The 17,179-nt window shown below is 34.0% G+C and overlaps 2 protein-coding genes across 2 annotated transcripts; one reads left to right on the top strand and one right to left on the bottom strand.

The window, feature by feature from the left end:
* Positions 1-940: 940 nt before the first annotated feature.
* LOC131674294 (homeotic protein female sterile-like) lies at positions 941-10,680 on the top strand. Its single transcript, XM_058952885.1, has 8 exons — positions 941-1,077; positions 1,444-1,573; positions 3,702-4,175; positions 5,715-6,218; positions 6,650-6,777; positions 6,857-7,006; positions 7,116-7,451; positions 8,424-10,680. The coding sequence occupies exons 3-8, from the start codon at positions 3,842-3,844 to the stop codon at positions 8,487-8,489; spliced, it is 1,518 nt and encodes a 505-aa protein (XP_058808868.1). The 5' UTR covers positions 941-1,077; positions 1,444-1,573; positions 3,702-3,841; the 3' UTR covers positions 8,490-10,680.
* Positions 10,681-15,102: 4,422 nt separating this feature from the next.
* Positions 15,103-17,172, bottom strand: LOC131674296 (argininosuccinate synthase). Its single transcript, XM_058952889.1, has 9 exons — positions 17,009-17,172; positions 16,773-16,947; positions 16,638-16,706; positions 16,281-16,526; positions 16,050-16,195; positions 15,717-15,981; positions 15,517-15,655; positions 15,353-15,454; positions 15,103-15,281 (listed from the first exon to the last, which is right to left on the bottom strand). The coding sequence occupies exons 2-9, from the start codon at positions 16,875-16,877 to the stop codon at positions 15,118-15,120; spliced, it is 1,236 nt and encodes a 411-aa protein (XP_058808872.1). The 5' UTR covers positions 16,878-16,947; positions 17,009-17,172; the 3' UTR covers positions 15,103-15,117.
* Positions 17,173-17,179: the final 7 nt, after the last annotated feature.

Here is a 17,179-nt window from a genome sequence, read left to right as displayed (position 1 = left end):
TGCAATTGTACCGATTTTTAGCAATTCCTCCTATCTAATTCTCTTCTTTTTTTATCATTTACCATTAATATAAATTTCTAATGTTGTTAGTGATAATAGTACATCATATGAAATGAGCAAGAAAAGAAACTCATAAAACGTTATCGGATTTCTTCCTCTTTTCTTTTGCTGAACCCCTTTTTTTATAACAAAAAGTCTTTATGACTCGATTTGACGTCTAATAATTATTGTCATTTATTATCGAACCCTTTGTACCAGACGGTCGAAAGAAGGATCGAGTTTAGCTAAAAAAAGAGAAAGAAACGAGAGAGAAGACACGCATATAATTAGTGTATATATGTATGTGTCCGAGTTTGCGTGTGTTTCTGCCTGCGTATGGATTTATACATAATATAAATAAACAAAATGAAAATGATAAAAAAAAAAGAAATTTTACAATATTGTCGCATTTACATGCGCGAATGATCGACTTTTCGTGTCGAGAAAAAGAGAGCGAAGAGAAAAATTGTTCAGCGCATTGAGATTTTTTAATATAAAAACAAACGATAATGAGAATGTACGAGAGAAAAGTAAAGCGATGAAGAAGAAAAAATTAAATGAGAAAAGAAATAAGAAAGATAAAACCTTAAGATGAAAGTCCACAAAAGAAGCATACAATTGAAATATTTAAATTAACATTGTTGTACACAGTGATATAATTATAATATAAGTATATAAATAAAAATCTATTAGAAAATACCCGACCGATCTTTGTTTCTTGAATCCGTCAACACACATTATTTATAAGACATCCTTTTTTTTTCGATCACATGGCAAAAATGGTATCCTCTTACATTGGCAGTTCACTGGCACACCGACCGTAACATGTCGACGTTGGAGTTGTCTGTGCGTGCGCGCGTGTGTTTTTTGTTAGTAGCATGTATGACGATTATTTCAGGAGGCGCGGGCACAAGACCGCCTAGAAAAAAAGTGAAAAAGCAATTGGGTGCTCCTGTTAGCGCCACCGCTACCACTGCACCTGCGGCGACCACGACAACCGTCGCTCCTACCACGGCTCCGGCGGTTGTTCCTCCTGCGGTAAGCATCATTTAGATTCGATGATATATTTATTTGAAACGATTGTTGCTTCATTTTCCCGCAATTTTTTATAAAGGGGAGGTGGTAGCCCATATAAAATGCATAGGGTTATCAACGTGCTTTGAATATTACATTATTCTCATACAGTTTTGAACTTATTGTAAAGAGAATGGCGGATGTCTGAAATATTTACAAAAAATTCAAAATTCAAAAAAAAGGAATGTAATTTTCGATGATAAGTTAGGTTACGTTCCTGTACTCTGGCTACTACATCCTCTTGATTCTCTATTCTTTAAAAATAATTACTTTTTAGTCCAAAAAAAAATTAATTTTATAAAAAATAATCCTTTGTGCTCGTGTATGCAGGCATCGAACTTAAACCATACCGGAAGTCTATTAATAAATAGTCAAACGTCAGCGAATTCCACGGCTTCAACCGCAGCATCGGCAACGAAACCAGCAGTCACGCAACCTAGCAATAATCCAACCGAACAAGGTATAAAAAATGTCTTTGCTTGATACGAAAATGGATAAGATTGATGATTTTTTTCTTCTAAAAACTAATAGCCATGACTAATTGTTGCATTGGATCTGAAGCTCACCTATTACTGTTTTCTGTTGCGAATGTCAAATTTGTTTTCTTTCCAAGACTACATCTAATTTGTTGCTAATATCCTTCAACAGAGTGATTAAGCGAACCAAGCTTTAAGACTCTCATTGGAAACTTGCATGAAGTTGTTTAGATTGCGAAAAGAAAGATCGTGTACCTCAGATTATTATTTGGCTAGTCAAGTTTTTACTCGAGATTTTTTATAAGCTTGCAAGTTTTCAAAATGTTTTACATTCCCGTGTGGTTCGTCGACAGACTTCTTAGCGTTATAATATTTTACTTTCATTACGACGTAAAACTGTTGTTTTGAAACTTTCTTCGTGGTCTCTGATTTTATATCGATCGTTTTTTCTTTAAATTATTAGCAAGCTTTTTAATGAGTAGTTATATAAGACCTGTTATAATATATACAACGTTAGCTGAATTGACTTTATCTATATAATTATTATGTGAAAATCAAAATATTATTTGAAATAATTGATATTATTTTAGCTGTTTCTTGGAAAAACTAGTTAATTTGACTAAAGACTTAGATCTTTTTCAATGTTGCAAAAAAATAGCTTTATTTACGTTATCATATCAGTAAACTTGTAAAATGGATATTTTCTTCAAGAACGAATGTTTGTAATTTACAATAACTTAGTGTACTGTTTAAAGAAATAAATAAATCTTTAAATATATAAAATATATAAGACAAACTTTTTTTAAATTATTAAGATCTTAGTCAAAGTAACCTTTTTTCAGTTTCATGGTAAATATTACTTTTTAGTTTCGTTATTTAGTCCCCCGTTCAGTACACTATTTTATATGGAATTTAATATTTCTCAAAAAAAGTCAGACACTTGGACTTTATCACAAAACATATACATAAATTTCTCTACTTTCGAAAATTTGTAAAATAGTGTATTGTTATATCGATATTCAGATACCTTCAAATTTCTCACTTTAGGGATAGCATAGTAGAATACATTTCACTGACAGTACACGCTTTTCATTTCGCACTCACACAAATCCAATCAGCAACTATCATCGCTTTAGACACAAAAATTAGAAAATAAACTCAAGTGGACCCCGTCCAATATTGATCGGTGAAAATTCTGAATTTTCTTCGTTGGCTTGTAAAAACAATTGTAAGGAAAATATTGTCATGAAATTTTTTTTCTCTTAATGTATTTGCGTGAGTTCTTTTAGTGGTAAATTCAACAATTTCATATGTACGCCCCGGAATGTCACTGTTAACGTAACTATTTATTGAAAATATTCAGCGCCATGAACGAAAATCATGTTTAAGGAATGAATTCTATTAATTCCATTATGATCTATACTTTTAAGATGAGTGGAGCACTTTTTCAATAAAATAATGTTTTCGTGTTTAAAGAGTAATTTTTCGGTAAATTATATAACAATTTTTAAATTTGTTTAATCCAAAACACAATTTAAAAAGACTACTTTTAAACAATGAAATATTATGTTATTAAAAAGTGCTTTATTCATCATAAATCGAGATTCTAATAAATAAAATGAGTCCGTAAGAAAAGTAAGAAAAAAATTCATTCACTTGACGCTCTGGATCGTGCATGGCGCTTCATTTTCTCAATAAATAGTGTTATGTTAATAGTCACTTTGTGAGGTCTATATTTGAAATATTGGATCTTGCAACTAGGTACATTGAAGCTTGCTTCCAGTACTTTAAGATAAAAAAATGTCATGACCACGTATTTATTGAAATGGTTTTTACAAGCCAACAAAGAACTTATCAATTTTACTGTTTATTATTGTATGGGTCGCCCTTAATTTTTGTCAAAGTTGAATCGATTCAAACCTGAAATTAAGCTTGTGTACAAATACTTATGTCTTATGTATACGAATATTCAATTTCAGTAATATAATAAAAGTTTTAAAATAAAAATGGTACATTGAACTTTGACAAAAAAAAAAAAAAAAAAAAAATAACAAAACTTTGGAGAAAAGAAAACAAAAATATAACACAAAACCCCCCACCCGTGAAAAACAGTGCTGACCGGAGTAGGCTCAACGACGACAGCTCCCAGTAGCCAAGCTACAGCAGGAGCAATCAATCAACAGCCACTTCCACTGACAGCAGCAAGTCCAGCAGCGGCGTCGGTAGCAGTATCCACTGTATCATCGTTAGTAATGCCAACGCCCCCGGTAGCAAGTCACAGTTCAATGCCGGCACAGCCCTCGCGACCGAGTTCATTGGCGACGGCGGTGCCCGCGAAAAAGACGCCGATAATACCGCCCACGATAGCCTCGGCAGCACCCACACCAGTCGCACCAGCGGTCGCGGCCACACAGTCGATTCCCACGACCACAGCGACGACGATAGCCAGTGTGCCACCAGCGCCGGTCACCTCACCCCTCGTTGCCCCGCAGCCACCGGTCAGTTCCTTTTCCAGTGCCAGTGCTCCCATCAGCCAACATGACTCCATCGCACAGGATCTCATGCAGGCCAACTTCAATGCTATAGGTATAGAGCTCTATCTATCACTCACTCTATGATGCTCATGCGTTCTGCATGCCGTCGGACGTTGTTCCATCTCAGCTGTGTATCATCGCTGATGGATTGAGCACCATTCGTCGCAGTTACTTTACCGACTCTCACATTTTCTTCGTATCTCGTCGACAACTGCCGTTTTATCGCAGTCACTTGCGTTGTTGCACGTCCAAGATAGAACATGTTTATTGCTTTGATAACAAATAGTCCCGTTATTCCGCGAGGTTCGGTACAATTCCGCGCCACGGTCATTTCCAGTCGGTAAAGTGAGTACTTTGGTAATCTTCCGGTTTTGCCGATGACTACAAAAATCGACCAATTCGTTTTTACTGCGTCTACATTCTTTTTTGCTTGTGTGCACACATTTTTTTTTATCGCTTATGATTGTTGACCGATTCTCTCATGGTTGTCGTTGAATCTGCGTTTCCTTTTTTTCTCAAATCAAAGAGCAATATTGAAAATGTCTTTGCACGAACCAGGTAACGTTCAGAATTATTTTTTAAGTAGTTTTTTTTTTATTACGAAGCTTATTCTAATATTATGCTATTTATAAAAAAGATATGTTTCTAATTAAAACAAAAACAACAGTTTACTTAATGTTTGACTAACAAATTTTTCCCTATAATTAATATTGTCCCGTTTTTAGTGTACTAACTTTACCATTGCATTATTGACCGATCTGTTCACTTTCGATCAATGGTGACTATGACAACAAAATTTTAACTTTTCGAACATTTATTGACTTTGGGGAATATAATTTCAATTTACTGTTGATGATTGAGAATTTGCAAACGCCTATTCTAAATAATCAAAAACGTTAATTAATCTCTAACTTGGTACAATAGATGAATACTAGCGTCAACGGAAAATCGGAAGATTGTATGTAAATGTATGTTCGGTTTCATTATTTCTTTCTTTATCGTTTCTTTTCGAAGCGCAGACCTTCAACGACGATTCCATGGTCATAATTTGTATTTTGTAAATAATTATAAAGTGCAATGACACATGTAAGCAGACACGGGCAAATACGGGTTACTGGTTAGTTATAATTCAGGTGGAATTTCACGAACAAATGTTTATTTGATGAACTCTTGGAAATAGATAATTAATAATAGATAATGTTAATTGGTTAACATTGACGCAAAAAAGTGGTTTGGCATAAAATAATCTAAAGACATTTGAAATGAATAAGTATTTGGCTAACGAAAATGTAAATATATACGGGTGCTACCTGTCATTAATTAACTGTAGGAAGAATCAAGAAATCATATTCATACCCGCAAATGCTAGAATGTAGTGTTACAGAAACAAAAAATATAAAGTCTTTCATCTCTCCGCACGTTCCATCATGACACTCACTAGAGCCGCACCCCGTACATATTTTGCCCATATCTGCTAACACACACTTGTACACAAAGCCAAAAAAGAAATCCCACATTGACACACTTATCCACAACAGAAAAATCTAACTCTCTCTATCTCTCTTCCTCCTGCGACTTGGCAACCTTGTAGTGTCTGCGCCAATATCGCAAAGTGCCCTGGAACAATCGCTTGTCTCGTCAATGATGAACACCAAAATACCAGCATCTACCAACAATATGAATTTGTTGTCTCAAGACGTGAAAAACATGATGGGCGGTCTTGGGCTTGGCAATCTCAACATGAACTTCCAGCAAAGCCTTTCGCACATGGCCATGGCGAATCAACTTGATAGTATTATCAACGTCTCTTCACCACTCAATATTCAAAACAGCCATATGATCACGACGATGGGTCATCATCAGCAGCAGCCTCAACAACATTCGAATGGCTTCTCGAATATGAAAAGGGACTCGCCACCGAATATGTTGAACAACAATGGCATTCCTGGTCTGGGCATGAATCTTAATATGGGCATGGCATCAATATTCGATCCACATCCTATGGTTATGCCTATGAATTTGCCACCGCAGCTGTCCATGAAGAAGGATGACAAAATGGCTATGGCCCAACAACAGATGCCACAGAAGATGGATGGTAGGTGACCCAAAAATAAGAGAGAGAAAAAGCAGGATATCTCATTCTTAACTGTTGTGGCTCTTTATTTATTTATTTTTTTTTTAATTTTAATTGTTTATTTTCCGCTTTTTGCTTTGCTTTAGCTCCTTCGCTTCATTCTCCGTTCACTCGCCTTATTCGATTTTTTTATATTCAAATATTTATCCTACGTCTTTTGTGTTATTTTTTAAATTATCCTTCGTCCTTAACGTTCAGTCTCTGTGCATGTTCTTTTTTTTGTAATTAATATTATGCTTTACCCTCATTTGTTCACTTGGCACCTGCACTCGTTCACATGTGAAAAAAATTGGTAAATTAATCAACAACGACAACAATCATCACGCTGTACTAACGTCGTCTACTAATGAATTCATCTTACATTGTTGCTCTAGCCGGAGCTATTTTTGCAGAAATGGGTGTTCTTGGGCTATCGCAAATGACCAACCACTCGAATGCTCAAATAATGCCCGAGAAGAAGATGACGCCGCCTGATTCAAAGAATCCAACTGCCAACTTCGCATCGGCTTTTAAAAATAAGGTATTTGAGAAGAAAAAACAACGGACTAGCAGGTTGAATTTCACAATTGTACAATGCACGAATTGATTTGTTTGTTTAGACCGTGGAGCAAAATGTTAAAAATGCATCATCGTGGTCTTCTTTAGCCCAAGCTTCAAGTCCACAGTCAGCTGCAGGTACGAGTGCAAAGAACGCAACGCGGGACACGTTCCAAGCATTCAAGAAGCAAGCCAAGGAAAAGCAAGATAGGGTAAGTAATTCTCCTTGGAAGTTTTGTCTACTGATACTTCAATAATTAATGAGATTGCTTAATCTTAAGCGCCATCGAAAATTTTTACAAAATAATTGTCATTTTTTAGCAACGAGCGTTGGCAGAGCAACAAGAAATGCGTCGCCAGCAGAAGGAGCAAGCAGAACGCGAACGACTGCGTCAGGAGAACGAGCGTCGCCGCGAGAAAGAAGAAGATCACGCGATGGATAAGTCACGCAAGACGTCACCGACCTCCTCGGCGTCACCGGTCACGCATCAGCATTCGCAACAGTCAAGCGCAAGGCCGGAAGCGATGCAAAAGACTGCAGCCGACGTCGCGGAGACAGATAGTAGTAGTCCAAGCCAATCGGCTGGTGCCGACAAGGCTGCTGCTGAGAGGGAAAGACAGAGGCTTAGGGAACAGGAAAGACGTCGACGTGAGGCGGTAAGTTCCCCGATTCTTTTACTTCGCTGACTTTTTTTATTTCTTTATCTTTCAATACTTTTGTGTTGGCTTTAGACGGATTGTTGCTCTGTTTTACTAGGATTTCAAAGCTTATGATTTTCGATAGTTTTTTAATCTGGTAAAATGAAAGGAGATGCAATATTCAGTTGTCAGTATTGTTATTTTTGCAAATAATTGGAGACAAACGATGATTTTTAATTAATCGTCGCTAAGTTTTTATTGAAAGTACTCGCTGATTACCAAGTAACAATTTGCATCTCCTCAGCAATTTTTTTTCCTGGACATAAGTTTCAATGTTTTTCAGATCATTATTTGCAATAAATTTGTTTTTATCATTGAATTTTGTAACGATGAATTATCCGGTATGGCGCTTTTTGTACTATATATATTTTTATTTTCAAACTAATGTCCAAAATTATATGCAGCTGATATAAAAATAGTAATATTGAAAAATTTGATTTGATGAAAATATGTTAAATATGTATTCGATAATTTATATACAAAATATATAACTGCACGCTCTTCTTAAAAATATTCAAAATTGTATGATGAAACTGTTGATTGGGCTTGAAATATTTAAAAAAAGAAATTTTCATCAAATTAAATGTTAATCCCATGATACAGTATATCAAGTATCTTTGTCAAAAAACCACCAGCGTAAAACAGTAAAAGTCCGTAAAAAGCCTAGATACTTAAAAGTCACCCCTTGAAGTAGTTAGAGCAAGATCGTGTGGAAACTCTCCAGTAGCCACATAAATCTGCTAGGCAGTTGTTTTTGTCCTAAACTATATATAAACTATATATATATATGTATATATGTGTGTATATATATATATATATATATTTCTGCCTCGAAGGCTCTTTCTACCCCGGTACACATTACACACATACACAAAAAAATCTGTCGAAAATTCGGGGTCCGCCATAGAATCGTAGTATTTATCGTTTCAGATGGCTGGTCAAATCGACATGAATATGCAAAGCGACCTGATGGCCGCCTTCGAGGAGTCGCTGTAATGTGAGACAAGGCGACGAGTGGAGCAAGGATTATTACGGAAGAATAAATAAAACTGTGCGTGTGTGTGCTAAACGATTACGAAAAAGAAAATGTGTACAGACTAATATTTTCGACGCGCAGCGCGTGTGCGAGATACTCACACACACACACTCACACACAATTATGCCTCTGACTCCAATCTCGATATTTATATTCGCACTCGAATATAATATATGCAACAATACACGGACACACTGCCGAGGCACATCTATTATTTCTTCTTGTTTCTCTGCTATGAGAATTCCTGTCCAGAAAAGTGACCAACCAATTATTCTGTGTTTCTGCGTGTGCAGCCGTGTGAAGCCGTGTGAAAAGCCTCATTGCTATATATACTTACACTGACTACATTGTAATGATTGTTTTTCGACGTTTTTCCGGTTTTCATAAGTTTGTACTTTATGTAAATTTGAAGACAGAGTATGTGTGAGAGAGCGAGAGATATATTTCAAGTGCGTGAATTTTTTTGTTTCTTTTCGCGAGAAAACGATTAAAAAGAAGCAAGTGACAAAATAAACAATTGTAGAAATAAATATTATAACAGAAAAATACCAATGTGTTTTTGTGCGTTAGTCGAGCGAGAGTCTATACGTTTGAGAGTACCAAGAATGCGTGTGTGAATAAGAATTGATGTAAGGCGTTTATTAATGGAGGCGAAAATAAGATAAAAAACGTTCTGTACATTTAGTTAAGTTTTATATTTTTCCACATTTCAGTCATTGATCGTTGTTAGGATTATTATAGCTAGTTTTTTCTGCCAATAACTAAAGGAATAATTACAAATCGAGTAAACTTCGTGCTGTTGCTTCTCGAACGCAGACTGAAGTAAATGGAAAAAATAATAACAATTACATAATGCGATATGTCTCGCAAAACGTGAGATATAGTTGAATAGATAAAAAATCATGATAAATTCATCGATGAATAACGCATCAAAAATGATATTGTCATTGTCAGAAATAAAAGGTGAACTTTTGTGTGAAGAGGGACGTAAGGCTGTAAAACGTTTCAATAGTACGGGATATGGATGCTCGTGGCGCCGACTAAGCAATATCTCGCTAAAAATTAATATTTTTTCTAATTTTTTTTAGTATCGCTAATATGATATCGTTTAACTTTTTTACAAGCTTTTTCTTATCCCTATCATTTGTGAATACTTTTTTCGTTTGGATGAGTATTGCATATACGTTGGTTTTCTCGAGACGTGGAACTGTGTATGATAAAATGGAAATAGAAAAAAAAATTAATTGCTAGCTTAATAATGCTGAGTGACTAGCCCTAGATTTTTTATATAGCTTCGAAAAATCCCGTTCGAGAGAATAAGCAACAAGAGATGAAATGAAAAAATGAAAATACACAGCGTCAATTACTATGATTATAATGATATGTAATATTGAATGTGAAATAATTAAACGATCTCTCGTCCGAAATCGATAAAATTGGCTTTCCTACGCGATTGCTGTAGAATGCGATCATTAAAGACTCACCCATATTAACGACTCAACATAGCCGATTAATCGTAAGAGCCTGTACTTGATATGTATGCTTAGCGAAACGATAAATAAACATTCGATGGGAGATTTTATTAATTAGTCTCGAGATTACGTGAAATCATTCGTGCAAATACATTTGGATAAATCGACGAAAGATTCGAATCCTACAGTAATGAACGTAAGCGTTTATTTCTCTCATTAAACAAGCGAAGTACAAATGTTGCAGAGATTATATTAACAATTGAAGTGTAATATTGTAAATTTATAGCGGAATCATTGCGATAAAATCTATCTAGTTTTAATTCTTTGAAAATAAATTTGGAATTCAAATTGTTAAGGTGTTCTTTTGCGAAATTTTTTAGTCTAGAAAAATGAAAATAAACTTGTGGACGGCTTCACTAACTTTTTCAAAATTTCTTATTTTTCGTAAAAATGTAAGGTTACATTGTTTTTTTATTGTTCGCGCCTCTTTCTTTCAATCTAACATGAAAATGAATTTACACTTTTCCTTCAAAAATAATGACAGGTATAATTGAAAACTATTTTGATAAATGTAAAAAAACAGTTAATGTTGCAACAGTTTCTTATACGAATCGATTTCGTATTTATTCTTTCATCAGGAATTATATGTGTATATGTGTATATGTGTGTGTGTGTGTGTGTGTGTATATATATATATATATATATATATATATATATATATATATATATATATATATATATATATACACACATATACACATATATCTAGATGTATTATACTAAAAATAATTGATTGACTTATTGACTACTGAAAATATTGTACTAATCAGATGCTCAAGTTCAAGATAAGTTATAGGTTCATTTATGTATTAAAGAAGAATCTGGTACTTTTCAAGAATTTTCGTTTTCCATTTCTTTTTACATTATGCCATGAATATAATATCCTTTTATTTCATTTTCAATATTGTAATATTGTATATCGACTGGGTAATAGTACATTATAATACAAGTACGGAAAAGCAGGTTCTCGCATGACGTTTATGGCCAAAGTCACATTAAACGTGAATCTCTTTCCCGAACATGTATCGTACGGTATTTTTTTATACGACGTGTGCAAAGTTGGATTTTTAGTGCAGATTTTCTGCACGTTTTTGCGCACAGAGTGTCAAAAACAGCATTATGTCTGAAAAGGTATAAATACTCATTTTTAGTCATACATTATTATGTTGGTATTTGGAAGTTTTGAAAATTCAAAACAATTCTACCAATTGAATAGTTATGGAATTTTCATAAGTTCCATTTCTCATAAATAATAATTAAAAGATGGGTTGAAAGCTTGTATGTGTAAATAAACATTACTATATGGAAGGAGAAGCATTTGAAAATTTGAAGAGGCGCGTACATAAGAAACAAGAAATTAACAATTCATTTCTATGCGTATACTAACATGTAATATTTGCATAAAAAAATTATAGGTTTTTTGATATGCGTGCATTTGTATTTTAACTAAATATTGCATTCACAAAAAAGTGATTTCTAGCAACTTTGCTCATTTATGCACTTTTGTAATATTTTATTATTTGCATATATATACTTTTGTTTTCAATGAACGTAATTATGATGTGTGCTAATTGATCATTTATTTGTACAATTCTTTCGCTGATAGTTTAGTTTGGAATACTGTATCTTAGCACACTTGCAACATTGTAAAAGTATAGTAAACTCAATTATTCAGCAATGTCGGTCGATTCTTTTTCTTTTTTTCTTTCTTCATTGTAATTGTTCTTTGAAGCGTCGTGCAATTTAGATGAGAAAAATCACCCTTTAATAATAATTAAAATCGCTAAGAAATAAAATAATGAAGAGTGTGTGAAGACGTTTGTCAGATTGATGAAGAACGAACTTTCGTTTAAGGTGTCCTAGTAATTTTAAAATTGTTACTTTAAATTTGAGATTTATAACTGTATTATATAAGAATGTAGAATTTGTTATATAAAATTACCATGCATTCCATACAGAATAAAACAAATTTTATCTTAAACGTTTCCTTTTTTTACTACACTAATTAAATGTATGCTATTTGAAACGACTCTATCAAACAAATTTTACAATTTTATCCCTAAGTGATTCTTTTATGTTTTATTTCTTTTTGTTCGAGATAACAGTTGATTTTAACAAATAAATTCATAAATCGAACTTATATAAATAATCTATACATATGATTTAATTAATAAACAGAATTTATAAAATATAAGTTTTACGATCTATGATCGAATTTTTTATTTCCAAGAAGATTGTAGAATGATTATGATTTTTTTGCTACTTACAATTCAGTGCTCTTAAAAATAATTTTATTACAAAAGTAATCGAAATTCTGTGCGATTACCAAAAATATGTTTACAATACCTATCTTTATTCATTTTAATTTTCGTCTTTTTGAACGATTTTCGTTAACATATAACTTTTGAATGAAGAAAAGTAACAATTTTTTACAACACCATGTTTGACGTATAATCAGCAATAGTAAACACCGAATAAAAAACAAAAGTTATCTTCACAATCTGGGAATCGATATATTAAAGAATTTTCATTGAATAATTAAATTGTTTCATTAATCAATAAATTTGGTAATTTCAATCTTTTTGCCCTTAGATTCCAATCTTTGACTAGAATAAAATTACGATTGAAATTCACTCTGACATATATTATTGTTTAATATTAAAATAGAAGCGAAGTTTTTTCCAATAGATCGAAAAACAAATCCACGCATACATCAATACAGCTCAGGTAATAACGAACGAAATGAAACAATTCGACAAATGTATTGAAAAAATAAATTGTTATTTGAAGTAATGAGTCTTAATGGACGAGTGAGTCGTAGGAATTTTTAGACGGAGGATAATGTGTAAATTTGACATAGCTATAGATACTGTATAAAACATTTATAACATAAAAATACGACAGTTGTAACGAAGGATTAATAATCGAACGAAAAGAATTTTGCGCAGAGATTTTGAATGGTGCATATGTGTATAGCAAAAAGAAATAAATGAATGAAATTCGATATTGCGGAAAACATAGATGGAATTCTATGTATGTGATAAGGGTTAGTAATGTTTAAGGAATTAAAAAAGTAGAGTCGGACGGAGAATATTGTAGATGGTTCGAGCTAAAGAAATATAGATCTCAAGCCTAAGTTTAGACATTGTATAACGAAGTGGAAAAGAATTTATAACGAGAGTAAATTATGTACGATATTTATATCTTCGTAAAGTAACACCAAAATCTTACTCCTCGCTTGGATGAATAGAACAATTAACAGAAGAGCGAAAAAATAATTTTTTATGTCAGTTCCAACATGGGCGCACATTTTTTCTAATGGCACATGAAGCTCGTCAGACTTAAAAAAATCAATAAATATTATTAAATACGAAATTACTATTTAAAAATTCTACGTAACTAATACTGAGATGCGTTTAAATAAAAGTTGTATATAAATAACGATTCAATTTCAATGAATAAATGAAATATAAAAATAAAGATGAGATTTTGATGCTGCGGAGTGGAATGTCGACTGCTTTTCTTAATTTCTCTGATGTACTCTTCCTCATTTGCTGTGCAAGTGATTTCACTAATTCCTTTATTTACCTCTAACTTATAAATCTTTATCAATTTTAACAAGTAGATAACGTTATTTTAGATTTTAGTCAATTCTGTCGAAAACAAATATCATAAATATATTTGTTTATCACATAGATTGTAATAAAGCAATAATTTTTGTTTTACAGCATTAACTTTTTTAGCACTAGGTTTGTCTTTTTTTAATTACGATCGTATCCCATTGTGTATACCATAATAAATACTTTTACCGGAATATTTATCAAAACTACTTTTTACCCGTAATTTATTTCTTGATTATTGAATAAGTGAAGTAGACTAATATTTAAAAACAAAGAAATTTGCATGTCGGTGACAAAGCAAACAATATTAATGAAATAATAACCGGCAGTTCAAATTATGGAAGTGAAGTAGTGCGTACAGCGTAATTATTTCTGCGAATGTTTATTGTTAGGAGATAATGAAGAAACATTGTTGTTGTTGTTTAATTATTGATATAACATGTTAGAAGTATTGTAAAACCAGAAATGGAGCAATAAATTCATGTGTCTATAGTTCAATTCCTTTATTCAAGATAACTATTGATTTATAACGTAAATATGCGAATATTCATTGTCTCAATGTGAAATAAAATCTGACATTAGTTTCCACTCTGCAACTTCGAAACACTCAATTAAAAAAAAGTCAAACGTTTATTCGTCGTGGTTAAAAATATTGTATAATTAATGTCGTAAATATAACGAAAATTATATAAATTTAATGAAAGAAAAAAAAAACACGATAAATGTGAGGCAAAAAAAATTTATCGAAAACAAGAAAAAAAAAAACAGAATTTTACAAAAAAAAATGCAAATCTATAAATTTGTCAAGGTACAGTTTTTCTTTTTACATGTCGTACACTTAGGGTACGAACGCATGGCGGAGACATTGAAAGAAAAATCAATTTAAAAGAGAAAAATTACCGAATGAGTGCAAAGTACGTTGATGAATTAATTATTGAGAGAGTGAATGTAAGTATAAATAGAGATTATAAAAGATGTAAAGTATGTGAAAGGAAAATGAGCGATGACGTTGTCATTTAGCGTATATCTGAAGTTCTTTCCTGAGTTTAATTAATTCATAGCGGTGAAGAAAAAATAAAAAAGAATATTATGAAAGAAAAAAAATTGAAGATCGAGAAATATATGATGTGGAATAAACTTTGTGTATACTATTATTATAATTATGATTATAATTATAATTATTGTAACCGTAAGGCAATGCATATTATATATTATCGTATATATTATTATAATCTTCAAAAATATGCTTATTATCCTAAGATTGAATTATTATTAAATAACTACATGAAAGTAAATTTACAGCCTTCAATTTTTTCCTCCGATCCTCTTTGGAATTTTAATTAAACAAAATCATTATATCATTTTAAATTGAAAAATATGTTTTTATTTTCGTTTGGTAGTAAAATAAACTGAATAACGAATATTTTTCTTTTGCTTCACTTGTTCTGCTGTTCCTGAAACCGTTGATATTCTTTCAATCGAAGCGATTGAATCCTGATGAAACCTCCCGCATCTTCTGGTTGGAAATCACCCTTGACATCCATCGATACCATACCTTCGTTGTACAACGAAACGTCACTTTTCCTTGCCATCACACGAACTGCAAGTGTAAAATTGAAAGCAATTGTCGTCGCGAAAAAACAAAAGAAAAGACCATCGGCTGATACCGACCACTTCCTTTGTATAATCTCACGTGAACTGATCCGGTCACGTATTTCTGCGACAAGCTTATACTCTCACGTGCAAATTGACACTCGGGTGAGAACCATAAACCTAAAGCAGCAGAAGAGCAGCGTTGAAGGTTGAAAAAACCGACATTCGAGAATACGAGTTACCGTTGTAAACGCAATCAGACATCTTCTCTGCCAGGTATGATTTCAATCTCAGTACTTCACGGTCCAACAGGAATACTTCTAAATCTTTGTGTGCCTCGTGAAGTATCGTCCCTCCAGGCGATTCGTATATGCCTCGGGACTGAATTTCAATCGTTTTATACCTTTGTTAGGTGAAAAAGAAGCTCGGACATTCGAGTTACCTTGAGTCCAATATAGCGATTTTCAACAATGTCAATTCTACCAATGCCATGCTTGCCACCAACATTGTTCAAGAATTCGATGATGGACAATGGTGTTCTGTGTGCGCTTTTAATAGCGATATCTTCCACGCTAACCGGACATCCTTGTGAGAAGACGATTTCAACGTCCAGAGACTCGTCTGGCGCATCTTGTGGATTGTTCGTCATTTTGCACAAATCGACCGGTGCTGGATTCGCGGGGTTCTCCAGAACGCCGGATTCGTAACTGTACAGACAATCGCGTTAACGTACTCTAAGTATAAACGGAGCAATCGTAAAGATTCGATTTGAAACCTTATGTGCAGCAAATTAGCGTCGGTGCTCCAAGGCTTCTTCGGCGTAGCCGACACGGGAATGTTATTCTCCCGAGCGTACTCCAGCAGGTCTGGACGACCCTGAAACCTATTGAAAAATGCCGGTTCTCTCCATGGCGCCAGTATCTTCCAAAATCAAATCCAATTATACGCGTCTAATCTCACGGACGAAAGTAGAAGAAAAAGAAGAAGAAGAAGGGAAAAGTCCTACTTTCAAGGACGGCATCAGCGTGTAGCAGCTCAACTCGAATCGCACTTGGTCGTTGCCTTTACCCGTAGCTCCGTGTGAAACGATACCGGCATTCTCGTTTCTCGCTGCACTTACCAAACCTTCGCTGATGCATGGCCGACCGAGTGCGGTGCCCAACAGGTACCTGCCCTCGTACAGCAAACCCGAGCTCACTGCAGGCCAGACGTACGAGGTTACGAAACGCTCGCGTAGATCGTCGACTATGACCTTTCGGTGAAATTTTAGTGATTTTCAATCAAACAGTATGATACGCAATTTTTCAAAAAGATAACTTGTAGTTCAGTGTTTGAATAGCAATGGGCAGTCTTACGATTTTACCTTTTTGGCGCCAATTTTCAAGGCTTTCTCTCTGACCGCATCGAAATCCTCGTCTTGGCCGATATTCGCCTAAACAGAACACGCGAATCCGATAACCAACGATACGCACGCAACCGATTAAAGTTAAAATTCTACCACATAAGCGATAACATCGTAGCCCTTTGCAATAAGCCAGAGCAGGATACAAGATGTGTCCAAGCCACCACTGTACGCCAGAATCACTTTCTCCTTTCCTGCCATTGCTTCTTTGCCAAATGCTAAGCCTGTCCACGACTCCGCAAATCCACGATCATCGATGCGCGTGGGGCCGCTGATAATTACATAGTTTCAAAGCAATTTTTGATAACCTTGTGTGATCTCAGATAACTCACGTCGCCAAGTAGTAGGTGCGCTGGCTTCGGTATTCACTGGCAAGCTCAATGTTGATTGGTACTCATGATCAAGCTACTCTAAGATGGTCTCGGTGGTTATTGGTGCTCGAGCGACGAAATTATCGTGCCACCCGATACGAAAATAACAGATACTTGAGATTCAATTTGATT

This window comes from Phymastichus coffea, unplaced genomic scaffold (assembly GCF_024137745.1).
Source record: "Phymastichus coffea isolate CEN01 unplaced genomic scaffold, Cenicafe_Pcof_1.1 PCOF00226, whole genome shotgun sequence".
NCBI classification, from domain to species: Eukaryota; Metazoa; Arthropoda; class Insecta; order Hymenoptera; family Eulophidae; genus Phymastichus; species Phymastichus coffea.
Note: the sequence above shows the minus strand (reverse complement) of the source record. Positions and strands in the feature narration are given on the sequence as shown.

Excerpts from the sequence above, each read along its gene's own strand:
- LOC131674294 (XM_058952885.1), top strand. The coding sequence starts at position 3,842 with ATGCCAACGCCCCCGGTAGCAAGTCACAGTTCAATGCCGGCACAGCCC. Across the intron at positions 6,219-6,649 it reads GATGCCACAGAAGATGGATG|AAATGGGTGTTCTTGGGCTA; the intron begins GTAGGTGACCCA and ends CTATTTTTGCAG. Across the intron at positions 7,007-7,115 it reads CCAAGGAAAAGCAAGATAGG|CAACGAGCGTTGGCAGAGCA; the intron begins GTAAGTAATTCT and ends GTCATTTTTTAG.
- LOC131674296 (XM_058952889.1), bottom strand. The coding sequence starts at position 16,877 with ATGGCAGGAAAGGAGAAAGTGATTCTGGCGTACAGTGGTGGCTTGGAC. Across the intron at positions 16,527-16,637 it reads TGAAAATTGGCGCCAAAAAG|GTCATAGTCGACGATCTACG; the intron begins GTAAAATCGTAA and ends TTTCACCGAAAG. Across the intron at positions 15,282-15,352 it reads GAGATTATACAAAGGAAGTG|TTCGTGTGATGGCAAGGAAA; the intron begins GTCGGTATCAGC and ends TTACACTTGCAG.